The 21,269-nt window shown below is 42.4% G+C and overlaps 2 protein-coding genes across 5 annotated transcripts in view; one reads left to right on the top strand and one right to left on the bottom strand.

Annotated features, from left to right (window-relative positions):
• The window catches only part of LOC138962642 (transmembrane protein 242-like), a 33,797-nt gene extending 16,712 nt beyond the window's left edge, over positions 1–17,085 (bottom strand). Inside the window, exon 1 of the mRNA XM_070334544.1 lies at positions 16,967–17,085. Within this exon, the coding sequence (XP_070190645.1) occupies positions 16,967–17,060 (94 nt within the window). The 5' untranslated portion in view covers positions 17,061–17,085. The remainder of the gene's footprint in view (positions 1–16,966) is intronic.
• The window catches only part of LOC138962638 (palmitoyltransferase ZDHHC18-B-like), a 79,623-nt gene continuing 68,996 nt past the window's right edge, over positions 10,643–21,269 (top strand). For 3 of the 4 annotated variants that reach the window (XM_070334539.1, XM_070334538.1, XM_070334537.1), the window contains exons 1-2: positions 11,224–11,314; positions 17,511–17,715. In XM_070334539.1, coding sequence (XP_070190640.1) covers positions 11,239–11,314; positions 17,511–17,715 — 281 coding nt within the window. In that variant the 5' untranslated portion in view covers positions 11,224–11,238. Of the gene's footprint in view, positions 11,315–17,510; positions 17,716–21,269 lie in introns of all 4 variants that reach the window. The other variant, XM_070334540.1, reaches the window with a different exon arrangement.

The following is a 21,269-nucleotide window of genomic DNA, read 5'->3' as shown; positions in this document are numbered from 1 at the left end:
GGGCTTGCAACGTAGTACAATATATGACCTTACTGGGAGAATGCAAGTTTCCAGTACAAAGGACTTAACATTTCTTACATACTGCTTGACTAAAATCTTTACAAACATTGACTATATTCTATACAAGAAACACTTAACAAGGGTAAAAGGAGAAACAGAACCGTTAGTCGCCTCTTACGACATGCTGGGTAGCATCGGGTAAATTCTTTCTCGTCCCAACCAATATGGGACTCCCCCTAACCCGCGGGGGGTGTTTATAGAAGTTGACGGCGTGGGATGAAACAACTAACAGAAAACAAAACAGCCACAACAACAAAACACAATAAAGTAAACTAAAAGGACCAAAAAATACAACAGAACAAAATTAATATTTGTTTTTCAATCTTCAAAGGTGAAAAAGCAGCTACTTTTACTCTTGCCCTCCCCCTCCCTTTTTCCTTAAAAGGTTGCAGACTGATTGGCTTGTCTGCGTCAGTGATCTGGATGGAGGCACAGCTAAGATCAACTCAACCCAGGCTTAGCAGAAACACGCCTACAGACATGCGTGACGTGACAGTGAAGTGACAGCAGAAATAAGAAAGAATGTGTGTGTGTGTGTGTTTGAGTGTGTGTGAGTGAGTGAGTGAGTGAGTGAGTGAGTGAGCGTGTGTGTGTGTGTGTGTGTGCGTGTGTGTTAGTGTCTGTGTGTGTATGTGTGCGTGTGTTTTTGTGTGTGTATGTGTGCGTGTGGTTTTGTGTGTGTGTGTGTGTGTGTGTGTGTGTGTTTGAGTGTGTGTATATGTGTGGGTGTGGTTTTGTGTGTGTATGTGTGTGTGTTTGAGTGTGTGTGTGTGTATGTATGTATGTGTGTGTGTTTGTGTGTGTGTGTGCGTTTCAGTTTGTGTGTGTGTATGTGTACAGGGCACTAGGCCCTACTGAGTAAGCCTGAATTGCTTTTTTTCCGTCTGGTCTCTCTCTCTCTCTCTCTCTCTCTCTCTCTCTCTCTCTCTCTCTCTCTCTCTCTCTCTCTCTCACACACACACACACACAAACAGTTAAACACACGCGCACTATCCCTTGAATCACCACCATCACTACACACATACCGTATCTTAATTTGCCTCCCCACCATTACCTCCCCCCCCCTCCCCGGCACACACACACACTCTCTCTCTCTCTCTCTCTCGCTCTCTCTCTCTCTCAGTCTCTCATGCACAATCCTCTCTCCTCCGAACATCATCAACCACGGAAGTAAAACAGAACAACTGAGAGATCGAAAAAAAAGGCTGCCTCGTTAGCATGACGTCCGCGTGGTCGCCCTATATTCGTAGCTGGGCGAAATTAGCAGCAAGCTGCGAGGTGCTTTTTCAGCGGATACGAAAACAGCCACGCGCTGGCTACACACACATACAGCTGTGTGAGAAAAACGACCGGAAAGTCTCAGTATCGGTCAGACAGAATCAGGCCTTGGGGACCGGTAAAAGGATGCTGTGCTGATTTGGTTTTGCTGAACCTCGTTGCCGGTTTTGAACACAGACGACACGACACAAAACACGGCTGTGTGTGAATAACGGACTGAAAAAGCCTGAGCGACTGAAGCTTCAACAGGCTCTGTTCTGTGATGCTGTAACTTGAAGCGATGCTGCTAGCGCTGGTTTCTCTGTAACAGTCTGTATTAACACAACATCATCACGTCTCTCTGGAATCTATCGCGACAGTGACAGGGATACGTAGCTTGGGGACAGGGTTACCGGTTCTACGACCGAAGACTGATCAAGATTGGTGAATCGGGAAGCGTTCTGTAAAGTGTTCTGTGACTGACGACTTACTGCCTGGCCTTGAATGCTGGTAAGTGTTCTGAGCAGTGTTGGCCGCAGTGACTGACCCGTGCATGCTAACCCCCCCCCCCCTCCCCTCTTAGTACCTTCTGAACTGGCATACGATATACTCAAGGGTAGCTTTGACTGATGTACTACTACTGAACTGTAACGCACCGTTCCGTTCTGTCTTTTTACTTCGGTCCAAAATAGACTCCAGGCATGCAAGAGCGAGATTGATTCGTATGTTTTCTTTGCCAGTCTCTGCCGGGAGTGATTATCCCCCGCTTTTCCCTACGCTGAGACGACGAGTCAACGATTTTCGTTGGATGATTGGTATTGAAGTGTACTTCGTATGTCTCTTTCTGGTCTGTCTTTTAAGTCTAATGTGGTCCAAACCAGAGATCTGTATAGTATCTCTGTCCAAACCAGTCTCCAAGAGTGAGATTGATTTGTATAATTATATACAGTGGTGTCTCAAAGAAAAGTACCCGATTTTCTTTCAATACTACAGACAAGTCAGTAACGTTATTGAAATCATTTTTGCGTGATATTGTAGTCAGTTCATAGAAGTTTTGTCCCCAGTTCACAGCTTTCAGTTGAGATCGTCTGTTTCTTCACACCACGTGGTCAATGTATATAGCCACCCCGTTTTCCAATGACAGACTGCATCCTCAATGCCATATTGTTCATTACATTGGGGAATGTTTCCTGTAGGATGTTCTGGATTTCTCTGAGAATGTGGTGGGGCTCCATCCTGTTGGAACCACTGTGTTGTCATTCCGATTTCATTGTCCCTTCTCTTAGTTTTTCCATTTCTCGGTACTGATGTTTCAATGTCTTTTTGAGTACTTTTTTTTTTAGAGACACCCTATATATATTTTCTTCCCCTCTGGTTGTGGTGATTGTTTCCTAGCCTTTTATAGGCTGGTTAAGACGACTTAAACTATTTTGGTTAGATTCGCTGACATGGCATTGAACTGTACTGCATTGGTTTCTTGTAAGTCTGTCTTTCGATTTCGATTTGGCCCCAAAAAAGGTTCCAAAGAGAGAGATTTGCATTTTAGTCTCTGCCTGCGTAGTCAATGGTGATTATCTTCCCCTTTTTTCTATGATAAAATGACTCAACGATTTTCGTATGATGTACATGTATACCATCGAACTGCACTGCACCGGTCTCTTATAATAAGAGACCGGTGCAGTGCAGTTCGATGGTATACATATTGGTCTGTCTTTTAATTTGGTCCAAAAACAGTTTGCAAGAGCAAGATTGATTCGGCTGTGTGTGTGTTATTTAGGTGGTTTTTTTGTGTGTCTCTGTTGGTGGTGATTATCTTCTGTAGCTTATCCTGGGTCAAGACGACTGAATGATTTTCGTTTGTCTGAAATCCATTGACTGAAGGCCTATTGCATCGGTCACTTTAGCTATTCAGGGATTGGCTTGGGCGTCGGTCATCGGTCTTTTGCCATGTTAAATTCGGAAAAGACCGACACACATGGGTCTCAATCCGTCAACTGACCGATAGACATGCAGCAGAGTCAGTCAGCTCGTCTTATTTCTGTCTGCTGTTTCGTTCTTCTTTCTTATTTTTCTCCCCTTCCTTACTTAATTGAAATAAATATGGTTATTGTGTCCTCAGACCTTTTATTCCTCTTCATGTAAGACCATTGGAAAATAAACAAGAAAATGAAGAAATGAATTGAATTTTCATCTCATTTGTACGTTGTAAACAACTTTCAGAAGTTTCTCCTCACTGCCGTAATGCACAATTGCGGCAGTCCCGTGGTGGAAGGAAAGGTTTGTTTCTTGACTGATTGGTTTGCAAAATGACTGATTGATTCATGGCCGAGTCAGTCAATGGACCTCCAGTGTACAAAACCCAAGCCAATCCCTGTAGGCTATTCTGTCTTCTTAATTTGGTCCCAAAATGTCCCCTATAGGGAGATTGATTCGTAGTTTTTCTTTGTGAGATTTGGTGGTGATATTGCTGGCTTTTCCTTGGCCTAGGCGACTCATCGATTTTCTGATGATTCTGAAGAAACTGCTGTTATGACTGCTCTGCTTTTTCCACTGTTCAGTTTGTGTTGTTGTTGCTTTTTATATTTAGTCAAGTTTTGACTAAATATTTTAACATCGAGGGGGAATCGAAACGAGGGTCGTGGTGTATGTGCGTGTGTCTGTCTGTCTGTCTGTCTGTCTCTGTGTGTGTGTAGAGCGATTCAGACTAAATTACTGGACCGATCTTTATGAAATTTGACATGAGAGTTCCTGGGTATGAAATCTCCGAACGTTTTTTTCATTTTTTTGATAGATGTCTTTGATGACGTCATATCCGGCTTTTCGTGAAAGTTGAGGCGGCACTGTCACGCCCTCATTTTTCAACCAAATTGGTTGAAATTTTGGTCAAGTAATCTTCGACGAAGCCCGGACTTCGGTATTGCATTTCAGCTTGGTGGCTTAAAAATTAATTAATGACTTTGGTCATTAAAAATTTGAAAATTGTAAAAAAAAAATAAAAATTTATAAAACGATCCAAAGTTACGTTCATCTTATTCTCCATCATTTTCTGATTCCAAAAACATATAAATATGTTATATTTGGATTAAAAACAAGCTCTGAAAATTAAATATATAAAAATTATTATCAAAATTAAATTGTCGAAATCAATTTAAAAACACTTTCATCTTATTCCTTGTCGGTTCCTGATTCCAAAAACATATAGATATGATATGTTTGGATTAAAAACACGCTCAGAAAGTTAAAACAAAGAGAGGTACAGAAAAGCGTGCTATCCTTCTTAGCGCAACTACTACCCCGCTCTTCTTGTCAATTTCACTGCCTTTGCCATGAGCGGTGGACTGACGATGCTACGAGTATACGGTCTTGCTGAAAAATGGCATTGCGTTCAGTTTCATTCTGTGAGTTCGACAGCTACTTGACTAAATGTTGTATTTTCGCCTTACGCGACTTGTTTGTTTTATTATTGGTTGTTGTTGTTTGTGTTTTGTTGTAGTTTTATTGTTGTCGTTTTTGGTGTTTTTTGTGTGTGTTGCTTTTGTTTTCGAACTAGGCCCAAATAGTGGGGCCCCCAGTTGAAACGATTGTTCAAATTTGTATACCAACATATAATTTGGTGTGCTGTTAGAAGACATCTAAAGAATGTAAATTCCAGGTGGGGGCAAGCAATTTTTGTCCTCTGGTAAATTTGGTTGCTAGGCAACGGAGTGTCTAGTCGCGAACAATGTCAAACACACAGTTTGGGCGTTTTAACACATATAAACTATAATATAAGACTGAATAAACATAATAAATCCATATTATTGGGTTGTTGTTGTCTTTTTAATGCCTTTAAGTGAAAAAATAAATAAATGGTTGAAAAATGAGCCAAAAATCATATTTTGGAACCTTCGGGTTAGGCTATATTTGTAGGTGCTCCCAAATAGAGACAAAAGAAGGTAAATAATAAGCTTGAATTGACCAGGGAACACACCAAAGCTTTGGTGATATACAGGTGAGCCCAGGGACCTAAATAATGTGTATATCTAACACGTTACTTAACAGCGTGTGTTCAGACTGAAGCAGTGAAAACATTGCAAGCGGCGTAAATAAACACATGGACTGGAGCCTGTGCATCTTTTGCCAGAAGGACACAACAGAAAAGCTGATAAATCCCACCGAAGAAAGCTACAGCACAGCAGAGAGACATTTAAAAGGTTTTAAAGCAGTTGGAGCGTTTCAGTCATCACTGAAAATAGACAAATTCAATGATGGGTCAGGGATTGCGTCTTCGTTAGCCAAACATGGAGCTAGGTGGCACAAGAACTGCCGTGCTAACTACAACCAAAGAATGTTGGACAGAGCTGAAAAGAGACGGCATGCATGATGAATCTGAAAAAGATGAAGGCGAGACAGGAAAGAGATCACGCAGAGAGTGGGCAAGTTTCTCCACAAGAAAGAGACCTGTATGTTTAACTGTGGCAAAACTGGAAATCTTTCTGGAGGTTCTACATACCAGCTTGAGTCACATATTCGGGAAGCTGCTTTGAAGATTGACCCTCAAGTTGACAACAAGTCACGTCTCACGATGTTGGGACTGGCTCACATGGCCAGACGAGGGTTTTGCACTTCACGGGTAAGCCATGATAAGATAATTCGGCCAGATTGAGCCGGTTGAAACTAGCTGAAAGGCTGCTGCAAAGGTCAAAGCCACTGTCAGACCCAATTCACCTTAACAGAGTAGCCCTTTTCAGAAATCAGAACAAGTCTACTCAGATGACCAAGAATCTGAAGCTGAAGACAGCCAAGACCAACTGTGGTTTGTTTGCAAGATTGTATGTTGGATGTCAGGCTAGAGGAGAAGACCTTGATGAATTCTTTCAGCACGAAAACCAGTCATTCCCTCCATCAATCTCAGATTCTGGAGAATTGCGCCACGGCAACAAAAGCGATCTCCTGCACTGTTTTGAGAAAACTCATGACCCAGTACTCACTGAACCACAAGTATCAGCTGTTCTCATTGATGGTGCTGCGCTGGTGCACATTCTGAAGCCACGCCAAGCACAAACATTCCAAGAGTACAGTGATTCTGTCTTTTTAGTAAATGTCCTGATGTGCCTGTCTAACGCTGATCGCGTTGACATTGTTTGGGACTGTTACCGTGACAACAGTCTGAAGTCATCAGTGAGGAAGAAACGAGGCTCTGGCATGAGGAGAAGAGTGAAAGGAGACGTTGCTCCGCCACGCAACTGGCCAGAATTCCTACGAAACAGTCAAAACAAAGAAGAGCTCTTTCATCCTGTCTGAAAATCTGAAGCTCGTCAAGGAAGACGGGAAAGTGGTCATTGCAACACAAGGTGTGGACTTTGTTAGTTCTAGTGACATTAGTGAGGACCAAAGAGCCAGGCTGTCCCCTTGTTCACACGTAGAAGCTGACACCAGACTGGTTGTACACTGTTCTGACCTGGCCAGAATGAATCACACTGACGTCATGATCAGGAATTTAGACACTGATGTAGTGGTGCTTGCAACAGCTCACTACCATTCCCTCCAGCTGGAAAACCTGTGGGTTGCATTTGTGCTGGATCCCACTATCGTCTTCTGCCTATTCACGACTACGCCCAGAGAAATCAGCAGCACCTCTGATGTTCCATTCTCTGACTGGCTGCGACACTGTGTCATCTTTCTTTGGTGTCAGTGAGAAGTGTGGATGTCTGATCCAGAATTCACAGCTGTTCCTTTGGGTGTTTGCATCACCGGACAAGTTCAGCCAGATTGAGCGCTTTGTCTCGTTGATGTTCGACAAGACCAGTGTTTCCGACAAGGTGAACCATGCCAGAAAACACCTGTTCACGAAGAAAGGGCGCATGCTGGAAAACACCCCACCCACTCAAGCTGCTCTTCTTGAACACACGTAAAGATCATCTGGAAGGAAGCTCTCATTCCGCAGCCAGAGATTCCAGATCCTGCAAGCTGGGGCTGGGAAGAAGTTGATGGAACTTATTCGCCTGTTTGGACATCACTTCCAGATGCATCTAAGATCTGCTCTGAACTAGTAAAATGCAGCTGCAAGAAAGGTTGTAGAGGTCCGTATAGCTGTGCCACAGCGGGTGTCCCCTGCACTGCTCTTTGCTTCTGTGATGGCAAATGCCAGCGTGACTGAAAGACTGAATTCATGAACCGGTTATGTGAGTAAATCGCTATGGATATAGAAGAAACTATGTTTACAGGTTTCTTTTTCAAACTCTGGCATTATGCATGAAATGCATTTCTTTGTTAACAAATAGTAGAAATACAGCTTCGCGTACAGTATTAATTTTGTAAATAGGAGGGCCTCTACAACCTTGTTGAGAATTTATCTGTAGACAATTGACCGGATGTATGTTTTACATCAGTATGTAGTGTCGAAGTGTCATCTGTCTTTGCTTTAGAATAAAGCAGAATCATGAACCCATTCCAAAAAGATAGCAACTAGCAAGAATATATTTGTCATTTGCCTAATTTTAATAGTCAATGTGCAAGCTTGCGATTGTTACTAGACGGTACCGTTCTTGAAAAGAAAACCGATTCATTTGTATATAATTATAAAATGTCAATAGCCAGTGCAGGGGCGGATCACATCATGGGGGTTTCCAAATTTCTTAAAGGGACAATTCGACGACGCGAAGCGTTTAGTTGTGGGCGCGAAAATGGAGCAATCTTGTGCAATCTGAGCCAAGAAACTTCCCCTAATACACCTTCAAAAAGTAAATTTAAGAAGACAAATTAGATTACCAATAAAAGGAAAATTGACCGATCTGGTGCAACCTGAGCCAGCAAATTACCCAACTACCTTCCGAAACCGTCATTTAGAAGACAAAGGCCAGCTCTTAGGGGGGCCCGGGGGCATGCCCCCCCGGAAAATGTTGATAAAAATCAAGGAAAATGGAGGAATCTGGTGCAATTTGAGCCTTCAGTTTCTCTTTATTTTTAAATGTATTTTTTTTAATACTTTTTTTTTTTTTTTAGGCTGCGGGGGGGGGGGGGGGGGGTTCCGGAAACCCCGGAAACCCCCCCTGGATCCGCCCCTGCAGTGTGTTTATTGTCCTGATGTTGGAAACATGGTACAGGCAAACATAAATGTTAATTCAAAGGTAAACTAAACTCTTAGTTACAAAGAACTGGTGTTTTGAATGTTCACCTTCTGCAAAAGTGCGTTTTGGGGGTATGCTTACTAAACAGGTCATATTTTCGTTCATAGACCATTTAGAAGTTGCCCCTCCCTGGCATTTGGATCCTGAGAGATGTCTTTTTAACTGTATAAAGTATCATGTTGGTATACCAATCCGAACAATTCAGCCCCTATTCTGCAGCTAGTCCTAACACTAATATTGTACTCATTCACTCCCTAGGGCAGTTTTTGGTCATACTAAATCAAAAGCCAAGGAATATAATGCAAACAGCAGTAACAGTTTCGCATTTCACCTGCCTGTCTTACAGCCAACCTCCAACAGGGCAAGATTCGGTCAATACCGTACTCAGCCTGATTCAACCTAGTTTTAAGCAGTTCAAGTGCATACACGGCTTCCTCAAATGGTTCTTTTTTTACTGCCAGACAAATACCATGCTGTTTGGGCCAAACATTGCCTGGGAGCTCAAGTGCTTTTTCTCAGGAATTAGAATCGAAACAAAATGCCAAAAACTCTGTTTGGAGAGAAGAAAACAAAAGTGGACATCATTCTCTCCCTAGCTTACGTAATCCGGGCGAAACGGAAACAGATTCACCAGTTTGATCCTTGTCTTCTTTCCTGGAAGATGTAAATAGATATGAACACACATCAGAGAGAGAGAGAGAGAGAGAGAGAGAGAGAGAGAGAGAGAGAGAGAGAGAGAGAGAGAGAGAGAGAGAGAGAGGAGAGAGAGAGAGAGAGAGAGAGGCTGGAAGAGAGAGAGTGACAGAGAGACGCAAATATATAAAGACAGGCAGAGAGGCTGCAAGGCACAGAGAGAGAGATGGACAGAGAGAGAGATGGACAGATAAGATAGACAGACAGAGAGGCTGCAAGACACCGAGAGAGAGAGAGAGAGAGACAGACAGACAGACAGACAGACAGAGACAGAGAGACAGACAGACAAAAAGAGACAGGGAGACAAAGAGAAAGAGCAACAGTCAAAGGTGTATCAGGGGTCCCACCACTTTTCCTCCGCAGAAGTTCCCAAACTTTTCCCAGCCACTAACCTTATGGGGTTTTTTCCAAAACAAAAATAACACATGACTTAAACGCACTTTGCAATGAAGTACACTATATTCTTGAAATATCTTTTTGTATGTGTCTAAGTTTATCGCATGGACCTTTCCTGCATGTGCCAACAGAAGACGACAGTCGTAGCTTAGACTAACTTGTAAATGTGTAATGAGTGTTGGGAGAATTCTCCACCGCCTCGACTCCTGTGAACTTTCTTTTTCTTTCTGTGTGAACATATTATATGTCGGGTCATTTTTGTATTTCCGCAGCCTTCTTTCAATTTTCCAATCTTGAAAATGACCCTTCAAATTTTCCAGACGTTCCCAACCCGTGAGGACTCTGTTCCTGATGTGAACTTTACCTTTGGCTAATTGTTTTGAACACACATACAAACACACACAAACAGACACGCAGTCGAAAAGAGAGAGAGAGAGAGAGAGAGACAGACAGACAGACAGACAGACAGACAGACAGACAGAGACACAGAGACACAGAGACAGAGATACAGAATTTTTCTCATGAACTCCCAAACCGACATTAGGACAAATCTTGAAAAAAAAATATACATTTATGAAAATTGCAATGTTGCAGTAACGTCCATTAGAGATTTACAATTTCGGAAGTGCTCGCATGACTTCTTTCATTGAATCATGGATTTCCTGAACCTTTTTTTTTTCAAGCTGGTACATGTATATATCTGAATGTAACGCCGCAACATTAAGTTTCAATGCATGCGTAGGCGGAGCATAATTATTCTAAAAGCTTGTCAAAAAGAAGAGATTATCTTTATTTTCCCGTGATATAAGCTGCTGACAGTGCTGTTGTTGAAAACTCGTGGTGAAAATCAATAACTTTTCTTCAAAAGTCTTGTTCCATCATTGCTCGCGGCCATATATGTGATTTCAACAACATTTCACCAGCAAAACTGTTACCCCCCCCCCCCCCTCTTCTTATGTTATGTTTTTTGTACTCTCTCCTCGAATTGTTTCAGTGTGAATAATTATTATAATTCTTTTATTTCTGTTTACAGAAATTATCTGGAGGTGCTGATCCGCTGATCCGGCAATAAGGAAACTCCGCATACACGTTTTCACAAAAAAGCAACATAATCACACACACATACACACACACTGACCACGGAAAACTCTTTAATAAAAGCTGTGCTTCGAAAAAAGCATTAAACGGTACTTGAACGTCAGTAACACAGGAACTCAGAATTATGTCGGTTCCAAGAATACTCGGATAATGCAATCATCGCTGGAGAAAATACGCATAAAGTGGCAATAAGGAACACACCTACGTCAAGGAAGAATGAAAATGAAGCCAAGAACTAAACGCAAGTGAACCTGTGAATCTGATCTCCTACGACAAGTGTATTTCTTTTATAACGCTAGACGGCGAAATATTGAGAACAAGCTTCATAATTATAAGACCTTCAAAAGCGAAACAGACGATCTCATCTGCAGTGAATTGAGAACAGTCGTCGGTCCTTGTAAAAGGGAGCAACTGATTCTACAGTCTCGGCTAGCCAAGATCCACCACAATCAGCGTCGTCTCAGACCCTACAAGAACGAACAACTCGGTCGTCCAAAGAACACCTGTCAGATTTACCGGCGTTGAAAAAGGACGACTCGGTTGTCTAAAGAACACCTGCAGCTAGTCGTGCATGTGTTGATAAAGGTGGAGGGATAACACCTGTAAAACAGCTAGGACAGTTCCAATGGAGTATGGGGAGGATACGACCAGCGTTGATGGCTGCAGCCACAGTAGTCCCTCGTCCACGCGGGATGTTACAGGTAAATGGGGGATAAGTGTGAGTGTCCAATGGGGGGGGGGGGGGGCGACGTTCGAGTTATCGTGTGTGTGTGTGTGTGTGTGTGTGTGTGTGTGTGTGTGTGTGTGTGTGTGTGTGTGTTCTGTGGTGATGTTGACAACGACAATGCGTCTGTATGCGTGTGTGTGTATTCTAAAAAAAAATGATCAAAAAGAAAATAGGGCGGTTTTTTTGTTGTTGACCACCCTGTATGACGTCTGTGACTAATATCATTCAAGACTATTTCTTTTCTAAAAAAACAAACAAATTTGTATGATTGTGCCTGTCAAACATTTCGTGTCTTTTTACATCAAACATTACTTATTAGTTGTGAGCTGTATTGTCTTAGTAGCGAGTGTCCGAGGGATCCGGACCATACTGGCACAGGACACACGATCGCTTTCACACTTCAAGCACGTGTCGAGAATATAAAAGACATACTTGGTAGTTGCATTGGTTGAACTCGAAAGAACATGGATACATAGCTCGCGTACCGAAAGACGAACTGCAAGTTTGGTGTAATGAAATTGGTATAAGTAAGTAAGTAGGTAAGTAGGTAAGTGTGTGTGTGTGTGTGTGTGTGTGTGTGTGTGTGTGTGTGTGTGTGTGTGTGTGAGAGAGAGAGAGAGAGAGAGAGAGAGAGAGAGAGAGAGATGGCCGTTATCTGTTCGGACACAGTGCATGCGAGCGTGTGTGTGTCCGTTCCTGTGATTGGGGTAACATATATCTCTTTCACCTTTTCGAATGTTCACAAAAGCAGAGAAAACACATGTATTCCGCTGTCTATGCAGGCAGGTAAACCTAAAGCTTTTCTTTTTTCTTGTGCCTTTGCTCGAGCTTTTTTGGATTCCTGACTTATTGATCCGTGAACCCGTTCCAGCACAACAGCCAAGGGGCAATGTAGTTTCTCTCTCTCTGTGATATATATGGGTATATATATATATATATATATATCCATTGCAAAATTAAGTATCTCTTCGTGAACCCTCAACCGTTCTGTTCTGCTTGAACAGCGTCAACTCGGTAATTCAGTCCCGTATGTACTTTAACACTATCCTTATGTCTCCCTTTATTGAATAAGCAAGTTAATTGTGCACAACTACAGGTGCTCGCTCGCTCGCTCTCTCTTAATTGTGTCTGTTTGTCTCTCTCTCTCTCTCTCTCTCTCTCTCTCTCTCTCTCTCTCTCTCTCTCTCTCTCTCTCAATTGTGTCTGTATGCCTGCTTCTCTCTCTCTCTCTCTCTCTCTCTCTCTCTCTCTCTCTCGCTCTCTCTCTCTCTCTCGATCTTTCTCTCACACACACACACTTCATGCCCTTTCACGTGTATTCCCACGTGCATGTTAAACCCTATGTCCAGCACTCCCTACCCATCCCCCCGACACAAACACAAACCCTCCTTTACCGAGACGTCCAACCACCCTCACCACCCACACCCCTTTCAAAGCAACCTCCTTCTCCTTCCAGCTGCTTTCATTTCTGCATTTCCTATCTCCAAGGGTAATGTAAATCAAACCTCACAGACAAGAGAGTTAGGGTGTGTGCACTCCATTGGCACAGATATATTACCTCTGAGACCAAGGTCTCATATCGAATAAAAAACAAAAATTCTGTTTTAGCTTTTACCATTTATCTGGAGTGCATGCTTCAAATCAGTTTCTCTTCACACAAACAGAGGCTACCAATCAATGTTTTTTCTTTGAAATAAATAGGTGTGTCTGTTCATGTGTGTTCATGAGCGTTTAGTACTCTCTCTCTCTCTCTCTCTCTCTCTCTCTCTCTCTCTCTCTCTCTCTCTCTCTCTCTCTCTCTCTCTCTCTCTCTCTCTCTCTCTCTCTCTCACTTCCCATTTGCATGATTATTTAGTGAATATTACAGTTCTAGTATTTGTTTAAGAACAGGTTGTTAGACAAGGCACTATGCCTTTAAACCTTTATCCTTGTAAAATAAAGTTGTCCGTTCGTTCGTACTCTCTCTCAGCATGTATTTTAAAGCATGCATGCAAGCATGATCGAGTATGTGCTGACCTGACCCTTATTTGCTGTTCTTTAACACAAACACAAATGTAACTTAATTTGCATTAAGAGATAACATCACATGGCACTCCAGTGCAAAACATCAGAGTTTCACAAAATGTAAGCTAACATGTAGGTGAGTCTCAGTGTAACCCTGGCTCCAATAAGGCACAACAACTGGCTTATTGGACTGTATGTCTATTTCAGGGAACCAGAATCCTTTCATCTGAAATAATGTTGTCTCCACAGTATGTGCAAGGAAGGTTTTGTTACACTTACAGGGAACCTAGGTTAAAAAAACAAACATATAAGTTCAAAAAAGGTCTCCCCTACAAATTTGAGTGCTTGCAACATTTATGATCACACATGCACAACAAGCTTGTCCATTGTGACTGGTATTTGGACGTGTAATCTGTCAAATCTGAGCTCCCTACCTTCAAAGCAGACAAGCAGACATCTTCATATTCCTCAAAGGGAGAATTCGTTGTTCACAAGGTCTTGCAAGGCTAAAACAAGCTTCTGCAAGCTTTCTTTGCTTTTCGTATTCAGCTGCTTTGCAGCAATTAAATTTTGATGCTTTTATCAACACGTCAAGTCAGTCAAAACGCAGAACACAGCTACTGGAAAATCACACTGATTGGAATACAAAAAGATCTGAGATGACAAAAGCTGAATTGACGTCATATTCAAGCTCGTGGGTTGAAGAAAATAATATTTCGCATGCCAATTCAATCTCTGCCATCAAGTGAAAGAGTGTGCTGATAAATGGGTTAAAGAAAATATACACAGGCATCACGCCAAGAGACACTTGGATAGACCTGTAAGGATAGATATTCAATTTCGATCTCATCACAGTCACTTTGTTATTTAGATTTTGATCTCATCACGGTCACTTTGTTATTTAGATTTCGATCTCATCACAGTCACTTTGTTATTTAGATTTCGATCTCATCACGGTCACTTTGTTATTTAGAAAATGAAACAAGGGAGGTCAACATATTCTGCTTTCCAAATGCCTCCACCAAAATACCTAGATCTATTTTGCTGCCCACTCCCCAGAGGAATAACTCCCACATTGCTGCTGAACGCACCCGGTAGCTCAGTTGGTAGAGCACTGGACTTGTGATTGGGAGGTTGCAGGTTCGAATTTGGGCCAGGACGGACACGGGTCAACTTTATGTGCAGACCCAGAGACGGAAGCCATGTCCCACCCCCGTGTCACCACAATGGCACATAAAAGACCTTGGTCGTTCTGCCATCAGTGCAGGTGGCTGAATACACCTAAACACGCAGACACCTGGGTAGCGCGACTCCGTTGTTGCTAGCTTTCCACTGGGAGGAAGCGACCCAAATTTCCCAGCGATGGGACAATAAAGTAATGAAAATGAAATGAAATGAAATTGTTTTTGTGGGGTATCTTTCGTACTGTTTATCTTCTTGTCAGACCTATCTCGAGAAATATAAGCGTTGTATAAGACCAGCGCCCTACTATTATAATAACTTAGTTTGCTGCAGAGTGTGAGTACATGCATTGAGGGAGACCGAATGCATATGTTTGTTTCTTTCCACCGCAGGCAAATGTAATGTATCTCAACAAGGATTTCGTTGAGGATATATGTTAATGTAAACATCCATTCTTCTGTTTGTTTATTTGGTCGTGGATTTGTTTGTGCTTGTATGCGTGCGTGCGCATGTGTTTGTGTGTCTTTCTGTGTGTACCGGTGTACCTTGAGGCAATTGTGCGAGAGGGAAAGTAATGATAAGAATCGATAAGAAAGAGAGAGTGAGATTAAAGAGAGAGACTCACAAACAGAAAGTATAGCTGAGGTGACAAAAACTAGGTGTGTACGTGTGTGTGTACGTGTGTGTGTGTACGTGTGTGTGTAAAAGAGAGACAGAGACACAGAGAGAGAGTATCCCAACTGCTTTCAGTATTGATTATCAAGCATGCTTATTTCGTCACCAACACCAGTCAAACACTGTAAGAAATGATTGTAATCATTGATGCAACCTGGTTCTGGTTCTGGTTCTGGTATAGTACGTCGCAGGAGCCAAGTTGGCTATATATGCGACGGGACTGGTGGGCGCAGCGGCCTAAAAAGAGGAGGAGGGAGGAGGGAGGTTTCCTACGGCAGTAGAAAAGGCTTTTGCTGATGTGCAGCCTATCACCTCCTCGCTTAGATGGTTCCACTCCTGAGCTGTCTTTACAAAAAATGAGTGTCTGAACAGTTCAGTTCGGCAGTGTGGTATGATTAGGCCTTTAGAGTTGTTGATGGCCTGCCTCTCGATCACATTGTTGGAACTGTAGTCGCTAAACTGTGTTGGCTTCACCCTCCTGCGGGTCTGTTTTGCAGGGGTGATGAAGTTTTCGGGGGGGAGTGCTGGTATCTGCCCTGTGGATATTTTGAACAGTGTTGTGAGTCTATGTTGGCGCCGTCGTTCTTGGAGTGTTGTGAGCTCGAGGTCCTTTAGCATCTTGGTGACAGAGCCAGGCTCTCTAGACTTATAGTCCTTGGTGATGAACCTGGCTGCTCTGTGTTGTACGCGCTCCAGTCGTTCGATGTCTTGCTTCAGGTGGGGATCCCATACAACTGCAGCATACTCTAGGGTTGATCGTACCAGGGCAATGTATGCTGTGCGTCTGCAGGTCTGTGGGCAGTTCCGTAGATTTCGGCGGAGGAATCCAAGAGTTGATGATGCTCTGTTGCTGGTGGTCGTCACATGTGGTGACCACTTTAGGTCGGATGAGATTTGGACACCGAGATAGGGGCTCTTGTCAACTTGCTTGAGGATTGTTCCATCAAGGTTGTAGAAGAAGTTGGAAGTGGGCTTTGAACTAAGGATGTAGCACTTCTTTGCGTTGAATTTCATCCCCCATTTATGTGCCCACTGCTCCAGTTGTCTGAGGTCCTCTTGGAGAGTAAGGTGGTCCTGGAAGGTGCGTATCTCTCTGTATAGTAGGCAGTCGTCTGCGAAAAGTCGTACCGTTGATTTCACAGACTGTGGTAGGTCATTGATGTGGCACAGGAACAGCAAAGGGCCGAGCACTGTGCCCTGTGGGACCCCTGACATGACTGTCACTTCCTCGGACTCCGTACCCTCCAGGACCACCCTCATACTGCGTTGGGTGAGGAAGCAAGTTATCCACTGGTGGACCGGACCCCTAACTCCATAGTGGTGGAGTTTGCTCAGTAGCCTCCCATGGGGCACGGTATCAAAGGCCTTACTAAAATCCAGGATTGCCACATCAACTTGTCTACCAGCGTCATGGGACTTCATGATGTCGTGCATGGTAGTTAGGAGCTGGGTTTCACAGGAGTATCCGCTTCGGAAGCCATGGTTGTTGTTGGTGAGGATGCTGTGCTTTTCCATGTGGGTCAGGAGGTGGCGGCAGATAATGTGCTCCAGTATTTTGCAACAGACTGAGGTAAGGGAGACTGGCCTGTAGTTCTCTGCTTTGTTTCGATCCCCTTTCTTAAATACCGAGGAGATATTAGCGGAGAGCCAGTCCGACGGCAGTTTCCCAGTGGTGAGGGAACGTGGAAAATGAAAGTTGACCCGACGAAAATCAAAAGGGTCAATAGAACCTTCACATGTGTCACAGTCTGATCCAATGGCTTACCTCTAATGCGTATCTTTCTTGCTCGCGGTGTCGCTGCAGATGCGTCGTTTGCAGCATCTTCCTCGATCCGTGTAGAGGCTTCTCCTGCCTCCATGCTGCTTTGTTGACCTATGTTGACCTCGCACTAAGCGGAGTCAACTGTTAAAACACTCGTTGGATTTATATTTCGTTTTCAATACAAGTAAAAAGAATGATCGTCTTTCGTAATTCAAACACTTTTCCAGAGTATCAACTCAGTTTTCGTCTATTTCGTCCTTTTCTACAAGAAAATACGAAACTTACAATCCTCATTGAAATGTGTGCCAGTGCGCACGCGCGAAGGTGTCATTATGATCAACAAAGTCCTGGAGACAATCCCGATTGCCGATCAAAATGTGATTGTTTCGTAATCGAAAATGACTTTTTTGTATTGACAATTGAGTGGTAGATACCTAAGGAAGACAACGGAGGCTGGGATGTTTCAGTTTGACCAAAAGACTAGTGTGAACTGTGAGACTGAGTGTGTTGTCGCCAATGAATGAGACACCGTATTCTTATTCTGCAGTTTCTACACAGTCGCCGAGCAAGCTCCCTGAGCCAGAGGAGGTACCTAGCGACAAAATGGCAAAGAAAGTACGAAGGTGGGAGGTTTTTCCAGGCAAAAACAAATTCCACTGCAATGGGAGGATCATGATGGCTCGACAGACGGGCATTTTCTACCTGACGTGCACCCTCATCATCGTAACCAGTGGCCTGTTTTTTGGCTTCGAGTAAGTCTCTCTGTGTGACACATCTGCGATCAATACAGTTGCATTACTCAGGCAGCCGGCCATTCACTCGTTTCCATTTCGCATCAGCAGCCATAAAATCTATTAGATTTTTCCAATTGAGATGTAACTGTGTTCATTGTGTTGTTTAACGTGCTGCTGACCATGTCACTGTCAGTCTCAAAATTAGGCCACATTTATCTCTGAATATATCATTACTTTACCATCCACTGATCGAATACTTTCGCTCTCCCAGTTTCGCCTGATTTCGTGTGGAAATGTGTGTTGTTACCGCTTTTTTTAACCTCAGTCTTCTTATTTAAACAGTGTAAGATATTACATGTATCTGTTACGATGTTAACACTAGCAGGTTTATAATGTGGCTCGTGGGAAACTAAAAAGTCAAAGTCAAACGAGTGTTGTAACTAATAATTAAACAAATCGTAGAAGAAAACAACCTTGCCTACTTAATTTCATTTAGTTTTTAGGCCGTGGCTCATGAATTGACCAGTCAGTTACTGAGACCAGAGACTCGAGACCGACAAATCGGTAACTTACATGTATGCACTTACAGAGACTGCAGATCACGATAATTTGTGAGACAGTTATGTAGGCTCCAGTTCCGACGATAATGGATGATTCACAATAAGATATGTTTGATCAGAGACGTAAAATGTCTGGTTTGAGTTCAATGCAAAAAAAGTCTTTTTTCTTTTACTTTTAGTTTTACAAAAAAAAATGAAGATCAATTTCAGACTAAGGTATCATGTGGCCACTGACATGTATATGTTACAGTTAATCTGTGAAACCAGGGAATACGTGTATTAACTAGGTAATACATGAATTAACTGACGGAAAAAACCAGTTAATTCATGTATTACCTAAAATAGTTTAGTTAATACACGTATTCCCTGGTTTCACAGATTAACTCAGTAACTGTAACATATATATACACAAGATGTAGGTGTCGGCACCAAATCCCATTTTTGTATTGTTATTTCTGAAAAAAAGTTGTTAGTTCCCATGTGATAAACACTGTATCTTGACCATCAGTGATCCCACGCTGCATTATTAGTCAGCAGATGCATTTTCCCCGAGTACGCTAGTACTTGGGCTCAGCAGACTTTAATTGTGTGTGTCTGTGTGTGTGTCTGTCTCGACTTAACAGCTTATTGCTGGGAAACTACTGGGCGCAGTTCGTTCAAAAGTTGATACACTAACTTGATAATAGGTCTGATTGATCGTATTAAAACTTCATAATGTTACCTGGGACCTAAATGCGAAATAAACCAAAAGAAAACGACTTGGCGGTGGGAGGAATTCGCGGAGCAACAGCCAGCCAATAGAACTGATAGAACAGCCAGCCAGCGCCCTTAAATTAATAGCCTTAATTTCACTGACAGAATTGTCAGAGTTGGTGGCTTGGTGGTACGTAGCACGTCCGCCTATGGCCAAAGTGATCCGGGTTCAATTCTCGGCATGGGCGGTCTGGTTTTTTTTGTTGTTTTTTTTAATTCTTGTTTACTATTGTTTATTATGAACGTTTTAATGTTTTATTTTACTCTAATAATTTTTTTTATTGTGTAAAATAAATAAATTAAAAAAAAAAATTTTAATTTTAAATCCACGTGCACAAGACAAAAACTTTCATACTGGGGGAGCGAGCCAGTCTGAAGAGTACTCGGGTCCAGCGCGAGCGTTTTTTATATTCAGTGACTGTCTCGGGATGGAATTACTCACGGTCCTTTGTAAATTGTTGTGGCCATCATCGATCTTTGATGAACCATTCAAAAGCTTTGGAAAGAAGAAAAAAGATAACGTAAAGGAGGTTTAATACTTTAATTTTGAGTCAAACATAAATTAAGAAGTAGATCTCGAACAACCTGGACCTTGGTCTGCAGCACTATAATCCAATACACACTGGAGGTTACTGTCTTCACAGGCCTCCAAGCAAGGCACTCTATTTTGATAGCTACTCCTGAGTGCCATATTTTACTATTTTTAGCTTGTAACTGACTTCTTGGTTCCCGAGCCACTTCGTAAGATTGATAAAGGAGTTTTTGTTCTATTTTCTTTTGTACAAGTTTTAGTACGTTGACTGATGACTCCCAGTCTTGTCTTCTGCAATGTTTGAGCATTTATAATTTCAGAAGACTCACCGTCACTTTGCTACAATTTTTCAAGTATGAAATTGAAAGAGTTAATTCCCATGCCACAGGAGGAAATAGGTTAATCGCTTTTCTATTAATACCAGCAAAGCTGGAGGTATCCCACGAACGCTATACTGTAATCGACTTGAGAAATGTTCATGCCGATAATACATGATAAAGATGATTCTTTGTGCACTAACTCAGGCTACAGTTGGGGATGAAAGTTCATCAAAAATTGGGAACATATTAACTAAAAATATGGTGGGTGCCGACCAATTCTTTCGATTTTTGATCCAGGGCCGATATGTTGGGGTGGAATTTCCGAGATTACGGACTAATGCTCGCGCAGTTAGGCGACGTCAAGGGTGTGTGTGTGTGTATAGGGGCTCGAGTCCGAAGGAGCTTAAGCCACTTCCCCCCCCCCCCCCCCCCCAGCCAAATTTTTTAGTTTTTTTTAAAGCTGTTCAATCATTAATGCTTCGACAAGACCCCAGGGCCAGTTAGAACATAACAAAGTTTGGCGTGTGTGTGTTGGTATATATATATGATGCTGTGCCAGAACCTGCCTCCTTACAATGGGACACTTGAGGCAAAAATAAAACTGTTTATATTTGTTGTTGGATGTTGCAGCATTAAAGACTGAGGTTTCCTGAATGTGTTTCAAGTTTTAAAAAGATAAATGAAAGCAGCGTTTTTTAGATATTGATCAATAAAGACGGGCACCCGACTGATGTTGGATGTTACACTGGACACAGTACAACTAGCCACAGTATGATAATTACTTGCCAGATATTTCTGAATCTAATCTTTATCATTGACTTAGATGCTGAAATTGACATTCACATCAAATCCAAACCAAAATTCAATTTTATTGTCCCATAAATTCATCTGCTCACTGTGTCCTGTGTAACGTCCGACAGCAAGCAGTACACACACATTTCATTAAAAATGCAACAAACACAGAAATCTTGTCAGAACAAAAATAATCTTATTTAATACATTGTGTACCACATCTAAAACCAGAAACAAAGTGACAAACAGTTTGTAAATATAGTCTGCAGGCTGTTGAGCATGTCAGATGTTACACTTGGTAGATGTAGAACTGAATGGACACAGTTTGTGCTGTGTCCACGTAACGACTGAAAGCCGAGGTCACTCATGCCCGGTACATAGACACGTGTGGACGCAAACACATGGTGTTGCCGCTTCAGTCCGTTTTTGCCGTTGTAGTGTGCATTAAAAAGCTTTAAAAACACTAAAAACTTGCAATTCAGTCGTTATATTATGTCGGACGTTACCAGTACGATGTGCCTGACAAAAAATTATAAACACTCACCTTCTCTCTTCTTTGCCGCCATCTTGGGAAATCAAACACAGAGTGCATTCTGGGTAAAGATGGCTTCCCGA

Source organism: Littorina saxatilis, linkage group LG3 (genome assembly GCF_037325665.1).
Source record: "Littorina saxatilis isolate snail1 linkage group LG3, US_GU_Lsax_2.0, whole genome shotgun sequence".
Lineage (NCBI taxonomy): Eukaryota > Metazoa > Mollusca > Gastropoda > Littorinimorpha > Littorinidae > Littorina > Littorina saxatilis.
Note: the sequence above shows the minus strand (reverse complement) of the source record. Positions and strands in the feature narration are given on the sequence as shown.